Source organism: Rattus norvegicus, chromosome 15 (assembly GCF_036323735.1).
Source record: "Rattus norvegicus strain BN/NHsdMcwi chromosome 15, GRCr8, whole genome shotgun sequence".
In the NCBI taxonomy this organism is placed as follows: domain Eukaryota; kingdom Metazoa; phylum Chordata; class Mammalia; order Rodentia; family Muridae; genus Rattus; species Rattus norvegicus.
Genome location: NC_086033.1, coordinates 34,885,541 through 34,902,020, shown reverse-complemented (window position 1 = coordinate 34,902,020; position 16,480 = coordinate 34,885,541). Strand labels below are relative to the sequence as shown.

The 16,480-nt window shown below is 45.5% G+C and overlaps 1 protein-coding gene across 1 annotated transcript in view; it reads right to left on the bottom strand.

Moving 5' to 3' along the window:
- The window catches only part of Parp4 (poly (ADP-ribose) polymerase family, member 4), a 102,290-nt gene that overhangs the window by 6,472 nt on the left and 79,338 nt on the right, over window positions 1-16,480 (bottom strand). Inside the window, exons 31-32 of the mRNA NM_001427093.1 lie at window positions 5,440-6,741; window positions 2,212-2,311 (exon numbers count right to left, since the gene is read on the bottom strand). Of these exons, the coding sequence (NP_001414022.1) occupies window positions 2,212-2,311; window positions 5,440-6,741 (1,402 nt within the window). The remainder of the gene's footprint in view (window positions 1-2,211; window positions 2,312-5,439; window positions 6,742-16,480) is intronic.

The window sequence follows — 16,480 nt, the reverse complement described above, 5'->3', positions numbered from 1 at the left end:
TCAGACACACCAGAAGAGGGCATTGGATAACAGATGGTTGTGAGCCACCATGTGGTTGCTGGGAATTGAACTCAAGACCTCTGGAAGAACAATCAGTGCTCTTAATGGCGGGGCCATCTCTCTAACCCGTCTGCTTTGTTTTTAAAGATTTAATCATTTTCATCTTGTGTGTATGAATGTTTTGCCTGCATGTATACACATGCACTGCATGTGTGCAGTGATCACTGAATTCCCCAGGACTGGAGTGATAGACAGTTGTGAGATGCCATGTGGCTGGGGGGGAGGGTGAGGGGGGTAGACTCAGGTCAGCACGTATTTTTAACTGCTGGGCTGTCTCTCTGCCCTTGTTTTGTTTTAATAGGGCCTTGTTCTATAGCTCAGGCTGTTTCAAACTCATGGCAATCCACCTGCCTCAACCTCCCCATGTGCTTGGATTCAGGCATGAGCCATGCCTGGTTCATGCCTGAATACAATTTCATTCTGTATAGTATTGAATCCCACCCCCACCCCACCCCCACTTTCTTTCTTCTTCTTCTTTTGCTTGTTTTTCTGTATACCCTGGTTGTCATGGAAATCCTCTGTAGATCAGACTGTCCTCGACTCAAGAGAGTCTCCTACCTCTGCCTTCCAAGTGCTAGCATTAAAGGTGTGTGCCACCATTGCCTCACTGAATTTTCTTTATTCAGAGGTTGATGGGCATCTTGATTAGTTTCATATCATGGATATTATGAACAGTACCACAATAAACATGGACAGAAGAGTATTTCTGTGATATGCTGACTTAGAATTGATCAGACATGTGCCCAGGAGTGGTATAACTGGCTTATATAATAATTCTATTTAGGTTTTCTTGAAGAACCATCATATTGGTTTCCATAGTGACTCACTAACAGTATATGAAGGTTTGGCCTGCCCCGTCCTCAGGGGTATTTGTTGTTTTCTTTCTCCAGTTTGCTGTGCATGTGAATGAAGTTGCCCTCATAGACCAGAAGAGGTAGTTAGATCCCTTAGAACTGGAGTTAAATCCAGGAGTGATGCACACACTTTTAATCCCAGCACTTGGGAGGATCTCTGTGAGTTTGAGGCTAGCCTGGTCTGTACAGTGAGTTAGCTAGGATTACATACAGAGACCTTGTCTCAAAACACACACACACACACACACACACACACACACACACACACACACACACACACAAGAACTGGGATTAGAGGGAGTTGTCAGCCACTTGACATGGGAACCAAACTGGTGTCCTCTGCAAGAGCAGTGTTTGTTCTTAACCCAGAACCATGGGTCTCTTCAGCCTCCATTGTTTCTTGATGGAGTAAGACAGAATTTCAGTGTAGTTTTGATTTGTCTTTCTTTGACGCTAAAAGCTGGGTGTTAAATATGGAAGGGTCACAATGTAGAAAGTACAAAGGTCTCCAAGTAAATCACTAAGTGAAACAGGATGTCCCTGTTGGCCAATAGGTACATATGTTATGGCCGAGAAAATAATTATTGAGCATGTGAAATTGAGCTCTTGGATATTGCTGTTACTGGCAGGATCTGGCAATGTAGCCCAGACTAGCTTCAAGCTCACGATCCACCTGTCTTTGGGATAAGGCCACACAGAAGGATTACCAGTATATGTTACTATTCTCAGATTTAGGGCTGTTTTTCTTCAATAGTTGGTGCCATGTAAACTAATAAAATTACCAAGATAATACTTTCATCACTGGTAAAGCTGTGGTGCACACCTTTGATCTCAGCACTTGGGAAATCGAGGTAGGCAGATTGCTGTGAGTTCAAAGTCAGCCTGCTCTACATAGAGTTCCAGGCTAGTCAGGGCTACATTGTGAGGCCCTGACTCAAAAAAAAAAAAAATCTAATTTTAGTCACATGTAACTTTCAAAAGTTACATGTGAACGACTTCCAAAAGTGGTGCATTCCAGGGGCTGGGGAGATGGCTCAGTGGTTAAGAGCATCGACTGCTCTTCCAGAAGCCCTGAGTTCAAATCCCAGCAACCACATGGTGGCTCACAACCATCTGTAATGGGATCTGATGCCCTCTTCTGGTGTGTCTGAAGACAAGAGACTCACATACAAAAGTGGTGCATTCCAAATGAATGTACTAGTTTACAAAATAATTTACTATAATGAGGAGTTTGTCTATAAATGACTGGAAAATGAAGGAACATAGTGACTTAATTAACTGAAAAACAGTGGCTTACCTAGAGATCGAATGCCCTTCTCTTCAAGAGAATTGAGCAGAGCATTTACATTAAGTTTTAGTATTAGTCCTAGTTCTGGTGTCAATTTCCAAAAACCATCCTGTAAAATTAAGAAAAAAAAGTTATATTGTTAGTCATAGGTCCTACGTCATACTGTACTTCTCTAGCATGATTTCTTTTTCAGTATTTAAAAATATACATTTGACAAAGGATATTTGATCACACTGCAAACCCTGAGATTGTGTGGCTAACTGGAAAAATGTGTTTCTACTTGTGGTGTGTCTCAGCCTTAGAACACATCTTTAATCCCTCTGGCTGGAATATAGACACACCCTTAGTACACACGTTTAATCCCAAACAATGAAGGTAAAGTTAGTTTGTAGAAGGAGGCAGCCATGTTTGAAAGTGATGTCTATTTGAGGGTCAAACAAAGTGACAAATCTGAGAGAGATCTGACAGGATAGGATATACCCAACTCTCAGGGGAACAGAAGAAGAGCTGACTGAGAGGGGGAGAGGAGGCAGTTTTACAGGGACAGTTAGATAGAGAGACAGGTTGCAGAGCGAGAACGAGCTAGACACAGATGAAGACAGAATGAGCCAGAGAATGACAAGGAACCAGAAAATTAGAACAGATTGCCAAAGATAGTATGAAGCTTAGTAGAGCAAAACAATCAAGAGGCTGAGAAAGAAACCAAATTGAATCAGTCAGCTTGGAGAGGAGTTTGCGTCAGAACAGCTGAGTTAAATCAGTTTGCCAGACAGCAGAGAGAACTAGGAAGGGGTGACCTCATTCAGTAGTGTCTTAATTAGGGTTTCCATTGCTGTGAGCAGACACCATGAGCAAGGCAACTCTTATAAAGGACGACATTTAATTGTGGTTGGCTCACAGGTTCAGAGGTTCAGTCTAACGTCATCAAGGTGTGAGCATAGCAGCTTCCTGGCACAGGAAGAGCTGAGAGTTCTACATCTTGTTCTGAAGGCAAACAAGAGAAGACTGGCTTCCAGGCAGCTAGGACCAGGGTCAGTCCCACAGTGACACATCTAGTCCAACAAGGCCACACCTCCTAAGAGTGCCACTCCCTGGGCCAACCATATTCAAACCACCACAAGTAGCAAGTCTCAGAGGCTGAAAACATTGTAGGCCTAGATTGTACGGAGGCCAGAAACTTCCAGGACTAGGCCTAGGTTAGCAGATGGAGACTGTAAATTTCTGAGAGAGAGAGAGAAGAGAAAGAGAGAGAATATGCAGACATGTACATAGTGTGGGGGATTATGCATGTGTACATGCATACAGTGTAAAGGTCAGAGACAAACTTTTGGAAGTCAGTCTCTTTACACTGTGAGTTCCAGGGATTGAACTCAAGTTATCAAGCCTATGCAGCAAGCTCCTTTACCTGGAGGGTCAGTGCACTGACTCCTAAAACTGATCCACTGGAGATGTTCCCAAAGATACTTTCCTATATGTGACCCTATCTCAGCAAAAAAGAACAAGTCCCCGATGGTGGAGCGAGGACTGAGAGCACTTCCTGCTCTTCCAGAGGCCCTGACTTCAGTAACTAAGTACTTATAACCCTATCTCGAGCGGATCAAGCACACACACTCTTCTGGACTCCATGGACACTCCCCCCCCCAATACACACATCATACACAGAAATAGAAATAAATCCTTTCCCCTGAAATCCCAAACAAACTACTCCCCATTTCTTTGTTTATATATTTTTTTTTGTTTTTTTTTTTTTTTGAAGCAAGGTCTCTCTACATAGCCCTGGCTATCCTGGAACTCACTATGTAGACTAGGCTGGCTTGGAACTCATAGAGCCTCTGCCTCCCTGAGTGCTGGGATTAAAGATAAGTACTACTATACCTGGTTATAGATTAAAAATTTTTTTTTTTTTTTTTGGAGCTGGGGACCAAACCCAGGGCCTTGCGCTTGCTAGGCAAGCGCTCTACCACTGAGCTAAATCCCCAACCCCTAAAAATTTTAAATTAAAAAATAAATAATGTGGAAAGCAACTGAGGGAGATGCTCACCGTAGTCCTCTGTCTACCATGTGCACATGCACACAGACACACTCACACCTACATGAACACGTGTACACACAGACTCAGGTACATATACGCACAAGTAAAGAAATTTTAAAGAATGAGAAAAGATTAGGACTATAGCTCTGGGGTTCAATGCTTGCCTACGGATGTGATGCCCCATATTCAGATTGCACATGTGAGCCTGGGTCTCAATGCCAGAGCAGGAGCTAGTCAGAGATACAAGGTGTTAACTAGCTCAACAGATGGAGTACTGTGCCCCTCCACACTGCTGCAAATTACTACAGGACAACCGAAGCTACCTCAGACTCCCTCTGTAAACTTTGTATATTTTGTAAACTTTGTAAACCAGCAAGGCAGGGACACGGCCAGGCCTCTACCTGAGGAGCTCCAGTGGTGCCAGGCCCTGCCCCCCAGACTTCCCTAACAATCTCTGTTATTCCCAGAGCAGGACCTGCTCTACAACAACAACCCAAAAAAATCCCACCAGGCCCTGAGCTTGCCACAGAAACCCACCTGATCACGAAAATCCACCAATCTCGGAACAGGAAAAGCGACCAATGCCTGAGCTCCACCAGACTAAGGACTTAAAATCCCACCAATCCTCACCCTGGAAAGTTTGTCCCCACCTCCCCGATATCCTATATAAGCCTGGCTTTCCTTCTCAGACCTCTTGTTGTTTCTCACGTGTTTTTCCCTCCCAGTAACTCTTAGGTGAGGTTTGTTGCACGATGTGACTTTGCGGTATCCCTTGGCTCTCAACTGCTAAGATTCCTTTTCCTTGAGCGCCTCAGCACACATATTTGCTGCTGCTAACCGTATCTCTAGACCGATAGGAAAATATTTAGAATATTTACCACACCTATGTTTACTGGGCAGGAGGAAATTTCTAGCAACTTCAATTCCCGATGCGAGAACTTAGAAAATAAGTCCATGGCCCCTTTTTTTTCGACTGAGGAATGTTAATAGTCACCGACAAAGCATGACGAACACCCCCAGCACCACATGCAGAGGAGAGTTTGGTCCCGCTGACCATTCACTGAGAGATACAGCCTCCCACACTGACACGTGCCCTGAACCACTAGACTGGGAACGAACTGTTCTCTGACCAACTGCTTTGAGAAGCACTGGTGTAAACTGTGAAGTGAGCTGACCACAGACTTAAGCAGAAATAAGATAAATACCTCAGTCTGTAGAGCAAAGAGTGAAGTCCACGACACGGGACTCTGCCGGCCTTCATCATCACCGATGACAAATTCCTCATGTGAGGGAGTCTCCATACTTGTTAAAAACTCGCATGCTGTATATGCTGCTGCTTCATCTGTTTCCGTTTCGAAAGAACCTCCATCCAGTGAGTCAGCCTCTTCTAGAACGCAGTCCCACGCAGAATAATCTAATGAGAGAGCTGACCGAAGTGACGCCATGTCTGACATTCTGTAATTAGGGCTCCGGTGGACTGAGCCACTTTGAAAGTGAAAAGAATGGCTCTGGGGAAGCTCAGAGCTAAACTCACAGACGACTAGAGGAGGGACAGAAAGTGGTTTAGGAGGACTGCGTAAAGGTGACCTCTGAGTAGCAGCCAGCTCAGGGGCTTTGGGAGAGGAGACGATGTTGTTGAGGTCTTGGGAAAATTTACCTGGATCAAAATCCTTTGAACCAGCGAAGCTATCAGAGAAAGTACCACCCCTAAAGCCCGTACCCCTAGAGCTCGTATCCTTAGGGCTGGCACCCCTAAAGCCCCTGAGAGGTGGCTCTGAGTCACAGATGTCTGTAGCTTTAGCAAGTTTATGGCTATAGTTGGACATAGGTCGACACGAGTTAGTTGGGATGAATCCTACAGGAGAAAGAGAAAATTGTGTGCCAGGAGGGGGAGGGGGAGGGAGAGGGGGATGGTTACCACCAAAGAGAGAGGAAGGGGGAGGAGGGTGGGTGCGAGCAGGGAGAGGAAGAGGGGGAGGGGGAGGAAGATGGGTACCACCAAAGAGAGAGGGAGGGGGAGGAGGGTGGGTGCCAGCAGGGAGAGGAGGAGGGGGAGGGGGAGGAAGATGGGTACCACCAAAGAGAGAGGGAGGGGGAGGAGGGGGGCTGGCAGTAGTACCAGGGAGAGGAGGAGGAGGAGGCGGAAGACTGATGTTGCAGAGAGGAGATAGGAAGGCAGAACTGGAATGACGAGCAGAAAGGAAAGAAAACCCAGCTGTGACTGCCGGAGCAGAAGAAACCATGGAAACAGGCGCCTTTCGAGGCTCATCTGCCATACGCAGTTTTTGAAATTTTCTTCCTTTCTTTAGCTTCACCGGCTGTGGGCAGACACTGAGAGGCAGGTGGAAGTCAGACTGCGCTGTTGTGGGTGACTGTGCCATCGCGGGCGTTCCTTCAAAATCTTCGGAAACTTTTAGATTACGCATCTTTCTAGTCTTTACTTTACATTTTTTAGCAGCAGTCAGCAGTGACAGTTCCTCATTCCCTTCAGAAGAGATGGAGAAGGGCTGCCCAGGAGGGAAGGTTGTGCACGTGAAGAGAAAAACGGAATAAAATAAATTAGGGAACATTCTTCCAAGCAGCTGGACTGTTGGGAGCAGCCTTATGTTAGATCAAAAGCAACCATATTTCAGCCTTATGTTAGATACTTAAGTCTGCACCTGCAGTTCTGCTTGAACTTAATAGATAGAATAAATCTTGTCAGGTCGCTTAGCACTGGTGGTCAGGTCACTAAGCAACCCACCCTGTACTGTTCCTCCCGCTGACCGATTTACCCAGCCAATATCCTGGTCATCAAGCCAGGCTCATTCCTTTGTGGTTACCTAACCCCTCCCCACATCCTGCTTCTACCAGTATATCTTCTGCCTGAGAAAAATTAAAAATTGTCAGCTTGATCAGACCTCTTGACTTGCTGTCTGTTCTTTTTGTCTCTTGTCCCCCATTCTCTCCTAGGTGGACCCCCAGACCCTGGTCGACTGCCCTGAGGGACGGGACACTGGACTATTGGGTTGTTAGTGACCACAAGATCACAGAACGAGGACCATTAGCCCTGCAGGAAAGCCAAACCAGCGTGGGGGGGGGGGATTGTCAGCTAGGGATGGTGTAGTGGTTCAATCCCTAGTTTTACACTGGGAGGCTCAGGCAGGAAGATCCTAAATTCAAGGCCAGACTGAGCAACTTAGTGAGTCCCTGTTTCAAAATAAAAATTTAAGACAGGCAGTGGTGGCCCACACACCTTTAATCCTTACTCGGGAGGCAGAGGCAGGTAAATCTCTTGAATTTGAGGTCAGCCTGACCTACAGAGTGAGTTCCAGGACAGCGAGAGCTACACTGAGAAAACAACTCAAAGCAACAACAGTAAAAGTTCGAGGGCTGGGGATGGGATGTTTCCTTTGTGTGAGCAAACCCAACTCTGGTTCACTCAGGGACACCACTAGAAGAACAAGAAAAGATAAATAAAAGCAGTGTGTGGGACGCTGAGATGGTACAGCACACAGGTACTTTCCACAGCCCAAAGTCAATCTCAGAGACACCCGTACCCTACACACACACACTCACACACACACACACACACACACACACACACACACACACACACACACACACTCTCCTGAGGAGCTCTAGCCCCTCCTTCCACCAAAAGGCCTACCCACTGGGCTGCAATGGATGTTCCTTACCCCAAGGTGGGAGAATGGCCAGGTTCTACTCTACCAAAAAAAAAAAAAAAAAAAAAAAAAAAATCCCACCCATACTTGAGTTTGTCCCAAGATCAGACCACATAATTCCTCCAATCCCAGGCCATCCTGGAAAGCTCCGCCCACCCAACCCTATATGAATCCTGTGTTTTGCCCAGTTCCCTGCTGCTTCTGGAGGAACACATGCACACGCACACACCCCAGAATGCAAGTAAATAAGTAAAATATAGTAATGCCTATCTTTTGTTTGTTTCTGATCAAGTGTTCTCCCACTGATCTATACCTAAGGCCTAAATGTATTTAGTTATTTTTACTTGTTGAGGAAGGGTCTTATCATGCAACCCAGGTTGGCCTTGAACTCATATTAATCCTTCTGTTTCAGCTTCTGAGTGTAAGATTACATCACTCCTGGCTAGAAGTTTTATAATGTGTTAATAGACAAAGACCGATGGTAAGAGGCAAACATGATTTGAAGAGAACTGGAGCCATGGATACAGGCCTGAGGCAAGGAGGCACAGCGAGTGCCAAGTCTGGAATCCTGTTTGGCTTTGCTCATGCACATCCCAAACTCTGGTAACAAGTCACCTGGCCCTAGTTCCTTCACCCGCATGCACACATGCATAGTCTTCTCTGAACAGTGTACCCAGCAACCTCAGGACCCCTTCAATCCCCACCTGCCCTCGTCCATGCATACGCCCCTCTCTGGGTAAGAGAGTCTTTTCGTCATTAACAACAATCAAACTTAGATATTGTCTGTTCAAAATATCCCTAATGTATCTGGATAAGAGAACAGACAGCCTAACCTGGCCTGAACTGGTTTTAGGTGCAAACAGGTGTTTGGTAAGGCAAATAGTGTCCTCAAAGTGAACCTGTGGAAGAACCTTCTATTTACTCTCTTATGCCGATGTGTAACTGGGCATGTTTATGATTAAAATCAGAATGGACGTGGGCAATAGAAAAATAATTATCTGACCTAATCTACTGTAGTATAGAGAAACATGAACCACACCCCTCAGCAACCAAATTCCTTTCTCTCTGGGAGGAGGCCCCAAATAATAACGGGGGCCCTCGAGCAACTCTGCTCATGTGACCTCCTATTCCTCCAGTGGATTCTGATGTATTCCATTGCTCTGCCTGTTTTGTTTTATTAATTATTATTATTACTATTAGTAGTAGTAGTAGTAGTATTTTGAAACAGGTTCTCACTCTGTAGCCCTGAACAGTCTCGAACTTGTCACATAGATTGGGTTGGCCTCAGACTCAGAGGTTTGTGCCTCTGCATCCTGAGTGCTGGGATTAAAGGTGTGTGTCACCTTGTCTAGCCCTACTGTTTACTTTAAATACGGATTCTCTGGACGCCGCTCTTCCAGAGGACCGAGCAGCTACCTCTGGTGAGTCAAACCTGCCTACCGCAGCTCCAGCTGAGGGGATCAGACTTCAGGCTCATGCACACAATGCGTGTAACTAAAACTCTAAAGAATATGTAAATTGCATTGTCTTATTAAAGTTGTGCATCCATGTGAGTCCTTAAACATGGAAACATCTTGCCTAGAGCCAACCTACAATACCAGCATTTGGAAGGCTGACACAGGGGGATCTTGGGTTTGAGGTCAGCCTGTGTTACGGTGAGACTGTCTCAAAGAACAACAACAAAGAGAAAGGGGGGTTGTTTCTCATATTTTGTTCAGGGAACTAGGAATAGAACCCAGGACTTAGCACAGTCTAGGGAAGCCTGCTACTGATGAACTACAAACCAGGCCTCTTTGTTTCTGAGTCAAAACCTTTGGAATTTTCTGTTTCATTTATTGTTAATGCACTTGCATGTGTGCATATGTGTGCAATAATGCATGTGTGGAAGCCAGAGGACATTAGGGAGTTGGTTCTGTCTTTCTCCTGTGGGTTCTAAGGATCAAATTCATGTGGTGGTCTGACTGACTTACAAGATAAGCATTTTCACCTGTTGAACCATCTTGCTGACCCATGAGACATTGTCTTACTCTTAGCTGACATAAAACTGGATAGCCAAAGGCCTGGTGTGGTGGCATTCAGGAGCCAGAGGCAGGTGGATATCTATGAGTTCAAGGCCAGCCTAGTCTACAAAGTGAGTCCATGCCTGTCTTGAAAAAACCAAGTCGAAGAAAACACTGGATAGGCAAGGCAGGTTGGTCTGCAATTTGCTATGATTCTTCCTGCCTTCGTCTCCTGAGCCAGGATTACAGCCATGAGCCTGCACCCCTAGTGCTACAGTTGAATGTGAAATGTCTACCACGCTTACTTGTTTGAACTCTGGGTTCCCAGCTGTGGCACTGTTGAGAAGATCATGGAACCTTTAGGAAAGTGGAGCCCTGATGGCAGAGGTTTGTCACTGGGGGTGGGCCTTGAGGTTTTGTAGCCATTTGCTGGGCTCTCTTAGCTAATGCAACACTGTGTTAAGCCACTAAGCCATCCCATGCCCCGTGCCTTCTGTACCACAGTGGTCTGTATGCCCTATGGGACTATGAACCAAAATAAACACCTCTCCCTGAAGCTACATTTGCCAAGGCATTTAATCACCACAACAGAATGGGACAGGGTCTCATTGTCTCACTGTGTAGCCCAGATGGCTTGGAACTCACTATGTAGGGCAAGGTGGCCTGAAACTCATAGCAATCTGCCTGCCACTGCCTCCCAAGTCCTAGGATTAAAAGTATTATACCACTATGCCTGGTATCTATCTGCCTGCTTGCCTGCCTATCTATCTATCTATCTATCTATCTATCTATCTATCTATCTATCTATCTAGTAGTTTTACTTTTTATTTTGAAACAGTTTCACTAAATTGCCCAGGCTGGCCTTGAACTTGTTCTGTGGCCTAGACTGGCTTTGATACCTGTGCCTTGGCTTTTTTCAGTAGCCAGGATTATAGGCCTAGGCCATCATGTCTCTTGAGAAACCAGAATATTAAGAAAGATGAATGGTGATGGACTGGGCCTGCCTCTCACATGTTAAAGCTGTTGGTAACATTATAACCAGATGGTTGTCACAGAGTAGATGGTACAGGCGTGGCTACTAAAGCACAGGACCCTGACACTTAGGACAGGACTCAGGGAATGTGGCCTTTTGAGTTAAGTGCTGGGGAGACTGGGTGACTCTTGGAGGAAGAGGGTTGGCTTTTCCACTTTATCTAACACCAGGATACATTTCAGTGATAGAAATTAAACGTAGACATAGAACGAGCAGACCTAGGGAGGAAGCTGGGTGGTTCTGAGCCATTCTAGCACATGGAAGATCTGGCTTCTCTCACAGCAAAACCAAAATAAAACAGCATTCCTAAAAGAATCGAAGGGGGAATTATAACCTATGAGTGCTAAAGTATTTCTAGGCACAGCAAAGTGGGAAAATAAATAAATGAAAGCCAGGAACTGGGAGGGAGAGTTGGTGTGAATATGACCAAGATTCATTGTATAAATATATGAAACGGTCAAAGGGTAAATAGAAGGCACCCCAACACACATGTACAAAGCAAGAAATTAAAAACATTTAAAATGTGGTAGAGTGGCTGGAGAGACGGTTCTGGGATGAAGGCTTTTCTTTCGGGAGACCTGAGTTCAGTTCCCAGAACCCATGTGCTCTCGTAGCTCACAGCCATCTCTAATCCAGCTCCAGGGGATCCAACACGGTCTTCTGGCCTCTACGGCACCTGTACGCATGTGTGTGCATGGCTGTACACATACATACACGCATGAGCATACACACAGAAATAAAATAGAATACATTTTAAAAATTTAACATGTATCGGCTGCTTGGAAGGCTGAGGCCCAAGTAGCACAAACAAAAGACTGTGCATGACCAAAAGAAAATAACTAAAATTACAAAACAAGCGGCAGTCAAGGACTATGCCTGGCATGCTAGTACCCAGGGGACTTAGGCAGGAGGATCAGGAGTTTGAGGCCAGCCTGGGCTACATAGTGAAACTCTGTCTTCCAGAAATATAGAATGGGGTGGGGGTAGGGGTGGGAGGGAGGCAGCGAGATGGTTTAGTGGGTAAAGGCACTCACTGATAAACGTGGCCTCTCTCTCTGGGACCCATGTGCTGGGAACAGAGATGGACTTCCCCAAGTTGTTCTCTGACTTTCACACATAGGCCCTGGCACATGCACACAGACACACATAGACACACAGACACACAGACACACATAGACACACAGACACACAGACAGACACATACACAAACACACGACACAGATACACAGACACACACACAGACAGACACATACACAGACACGCAGACATACACACAGACACACACACAGACAGACACATACACAGACACACAGACACACACACAGACACACACACAGACCACACATACACAGATACACACACAGACACACACACACAGAGAAATATAAAAATCAATCATGATAAATGGCAAACTGGAAAAATAGGTTTTTTCCTCTGAAAATTCACCATGCCTAGTTCTGTTTAATGGTACCCCTGTCGTAATCCATTGCCCTTGCTGCCTTTATCTTGCTTTAGTCTGGAAGACTCCATCTCTGCCTATGGTACAGCAGTAGAAGTATGCAAACAGATGTTTATGACAAAGCTTGTGTCCTTTAACACCTCTTCTCTCCACCTTGTGCCACTTAGCTGCTCTCCTGAAACCGTACAACCCCAGCTTAGCACACACAAGGTACCGGGTTCAGTCCCCAGCACCACAAAAAAGGAAGCTTTATAAAACAGAGCAAAAACAAGAAAGTAAGCCAATAAGCAAATACATTTGTGTCCTGTTCTTTTTATAGGAAGATTGGACACCGTGGAAACTGTTCTCACAACGTTCTTGCTTCTTGTGCACACCCTGCTTTAGGGAGTCTTTTCTGAGCATGAGATATCTCATGCTTAACGGCTCTACAGATGTGGACACAGTGTCCTAAACAAAGGCTGTGCAGGCTGGGATAGTCCCTGAGACGTCTGGCTTGACAGACAGAATCCATTTCAGAAATCCTTGGTAGCCATGGTAACTGACATAACAGCTGCCATGGTGAGACATGCTGGGGAGGGCAATGGGACCAGGCCCTTTGCTCTTCGTAACCCTGAAGTCACATGGGTGGACTTTTCCCCAAATGCCTCATAGTTGGGATTTTTTTCCTAATTTTCAGAATACTGGAATCTATACCTTGAGATAGCTCAGGTTTGGGATGCAGATCTGAGCATGAGTTTCATTTCTGTGCTACAGTCATCTTTGTTTCCTAAGGGCAATGCTACAATCTTTTTAGAGTTCCTTTATTGAGCCGCACCTGTCACAGAATTTTCCATTTGCAAAGTTATAGAGGAGCTCAACACTTTAAAGATTTGGGGGCGTTTTAATTAATTAATTAATTAATTAATTAATTTTAAAAACAGTCTTGCTATATAGTCCTGGCTGTCTTAGAACTTACTTTGTAGACCAGGCTGGTCTTGAACTCACAGAGATCCACCTGCCTCTTCCTCCTTTGTGCTGTGATTAAAGGTATGTACCACCACTACCCTGCTTAGGAGCAAACTCCAGGTTGGGGAAACTCAATTTATACTGTGCCCATTTCAGGGCACAGAGAAGACACACAGACGCTCCACTCCACAGGGTTCAGCAAAGGCTGAGATTCATGTCCAAGAAGTTTGCTCATAGCACCTATGGCCTTCGTTTGTTTGTTTGTTTTGTTTTCTTGAGACGGGGTTTCTCTGGGTAGCTGTGGCTGTCCTGGAATTCACTCTGTAGATCAGGCTGGCTTTGAACTCATAGGATCCACCTGCCTCTGCCTCCTGAGTGCTAGGACTAAGGTGTGTGTCCCTATTGCCTGGTTTGGTCTTGTTCTTAGTTCACAGAAATTCTTTACAGATTAGGAAACATTTTAAAAGCCAGGCACGGTGCACACTCAGTCTAAACACTCTGGAGAGGGAAGAAGAGGATTGATGCAAAGGTGAGGCCAGCGAGGCCCTGCCTTTAGAAACTTAATTTTACCAGATGATGTGTTTTAGCACAGCCATGTCCACTGGAAACGGTGAGAGTCTCGGAGCCAACACCGCTGCCTGACACAGCTCCAGTAAGCTGAGCGGATTGCTGCAATCGCTGTCCTTCTGCCTCGGACGTGTGGCTTTTGGTTTCTGTGTGTTTCATTGTTGGGGACTTTCTGCGTTATGATTCATTTTATATCTTTTCCTGAGAAGAATTATGTCTGAGTCGTTTTAGGAGAATCCTAAATCTAACTTTATCTGGCCACTGTTTAGCCAGAGGTCTCCTTATGCCCTGGACGTCGTAAGCACGGATAAGCACAGAGCTAGATGAGGCCGTTACTCTGGGGATCTTCTTGGGTATTTGCCCCGGAACTAACTCAAGCAGTATAACTGACACAGGGCAAGCAGACAATTGACAAACTCTGACTGGCCGGGAGAACGGCTTACAGATTCAAGGTCTCTTTTTACTGTAGCGTAGAGGTTTCTATAAATGTAGTAAAGATAAGGACTCACGGGTTATACTCCTGAAGGAATAAAACTCAGTAAATAAGACAGATTGACTACAATAAACTTTTCCTACTTCATAACGTAGATAGCAAAACACATAGTAGAAGAAGTTAGGTATTATTACTTGTGACTCATAAAAAGGCCGGTTCAGATAGGTTTTGTTTGTCTGGAGTGCTTTAAATAGCAAACACTGCCAGCCTAAAGGCAGACTGTCATACAGAAAATGTGTTTGCTTTGGAGGTGACATTCTTTAGATTCTTTAAATAGGAGCTACAGGGCTGATGACAAGATTGGTGATGATGTCTGTCTGTCTGTATTTTCTAATTGTGACTGAACGTAACCCCGCCTGTGCCTCTGCCTCCCAAGTGCTGGGCTTAAAGGCATGCGCCACCACACCCGACCCTCTGATATCTTGTAATGACAGGAATCTAGGAATGGTGGTGCCCTCCTGTAATCCCAACATCTCAGAGACAGAGGCAAAGGATCAAAGCTCAAGGTTGGTTGTGGCTGTATAGCAAGTTTGAAGTCAGCACAGAATACTGAGAGCTTGTCTCAAAAAATTATTTTCTTCCTAATGACTGAGCTTCCGGTATCCATGGGCAGCTTGTCAGCCCTTCTCTCCTGAACTTTACAGCTGAATTCCTATATGGCTGCTGTCTCAGTGTTACACCAGAATCTTCATCAGCGCATGAATAGTTTACATTCTCAAGGAGACTCTTCCTACATACAGACAAGAGAGGTGTTGTCTAGCCAAGGGTTCCCCTCAGTGCTTTTTTTTTTTTTTTCTTTTCTTTTCTTTTCTTTTCTTTTCTTTTCTTTTCTTTTTTTTTTTTTTTTTTGGAGCTGGGGACTGAACCCAGGGCCTTGCGCTTGCTAGGCAAGCGCTCTACCACTGAGCTAAATCCCCAACACCCCCCCTCAGTGCTTTTTAAAGGTTTATTTTATTTTTATTTTATGTATACGGGCCGGCATGTATGCAGGTACCAAGTGACTGCAAGGACTTCAGAGGCCAGAGAGGACCTCAGCTTCCCTGGAACTGGAGTTACTGACAGTTGTGAGCTGCGGCCATGTGGGTGCCGGGAATCAAAACCAGGTCTTCTGGGAGAGCAGCCAGTGCTCTTAACCACTGAGCCAACTCTCCAGCCCTCACCCCCTTAAAAGAAGTTTTCGCTGTATTTTATGTGTATCTGTGTTTTGCCTGCATATATGTATGAGGACCACATGTGTGTGGTGTCTGCAGAGCTCAGAAGAGAGCGTTGTAGCCCGTGGTCTTCTGCAGAGGAACAAGTACTCTGATTGCCTGGGCTGTCCTCCAGCCCCGCCACTCTGTAACGTGTAATGACAACAAATGGCCATTAGTGTTTGATGTATTTACTGTGCTGTAATTGTTTAAAACTTTGTAGACTTATTTCTTTATATGTATGAATGTTTGGCCTGCATGCATATATGTGCACCACATGTGTGCCTGGGGCTCTTGGAGTCAGTTCCCCTAGAACTGGAGTTACAGAGAGTCGTGAGGCACTATGTGGGTGCTGGAAATCAAACTCGGTGCAAAGTAGCAGCGAATGCTCTTTTCTGTGAAACGTCCCCTGGCCCCTGGCCCCTAGAATCCTTTTGCGTTTAACTTGTTTATTTTGTGCATGTAGAAGCCAGAGGACAAATGGAAGAAGTTGCTTTTCTCCTTCTGGGGATTTAACTGCTCGTAGGGTTTGGTGCCTTGACTTGCTCAAGCATCTTGGCAGCCTTGTGTCATTCTAATTAATCTAACGTTTCCCAAGTTGGCCTAAAACTTGTCCTGCAGCTAAGGACAACTCTGAACTGTGTGTGAGTCACACTGAGCTCCCAGACTCCTTTATAAACCATCTTTTCAGAGTATATTCTTACCCCCGACGCTATTACTGATGCTCTGCTCTGCTTACACACAGGAACTTAGCACAACTGTCCCCTGAGAGGCTTCACCCAGCAGCGGATGGAGGCAGATGCAGAGACCACAGCCAAACGTCAGGTGGAGCCTGGGGCGTCTTGTGAAGAGCAGGCGGTGGGGGTGGGGATAAAACTGAACAAGCTGGAGGGG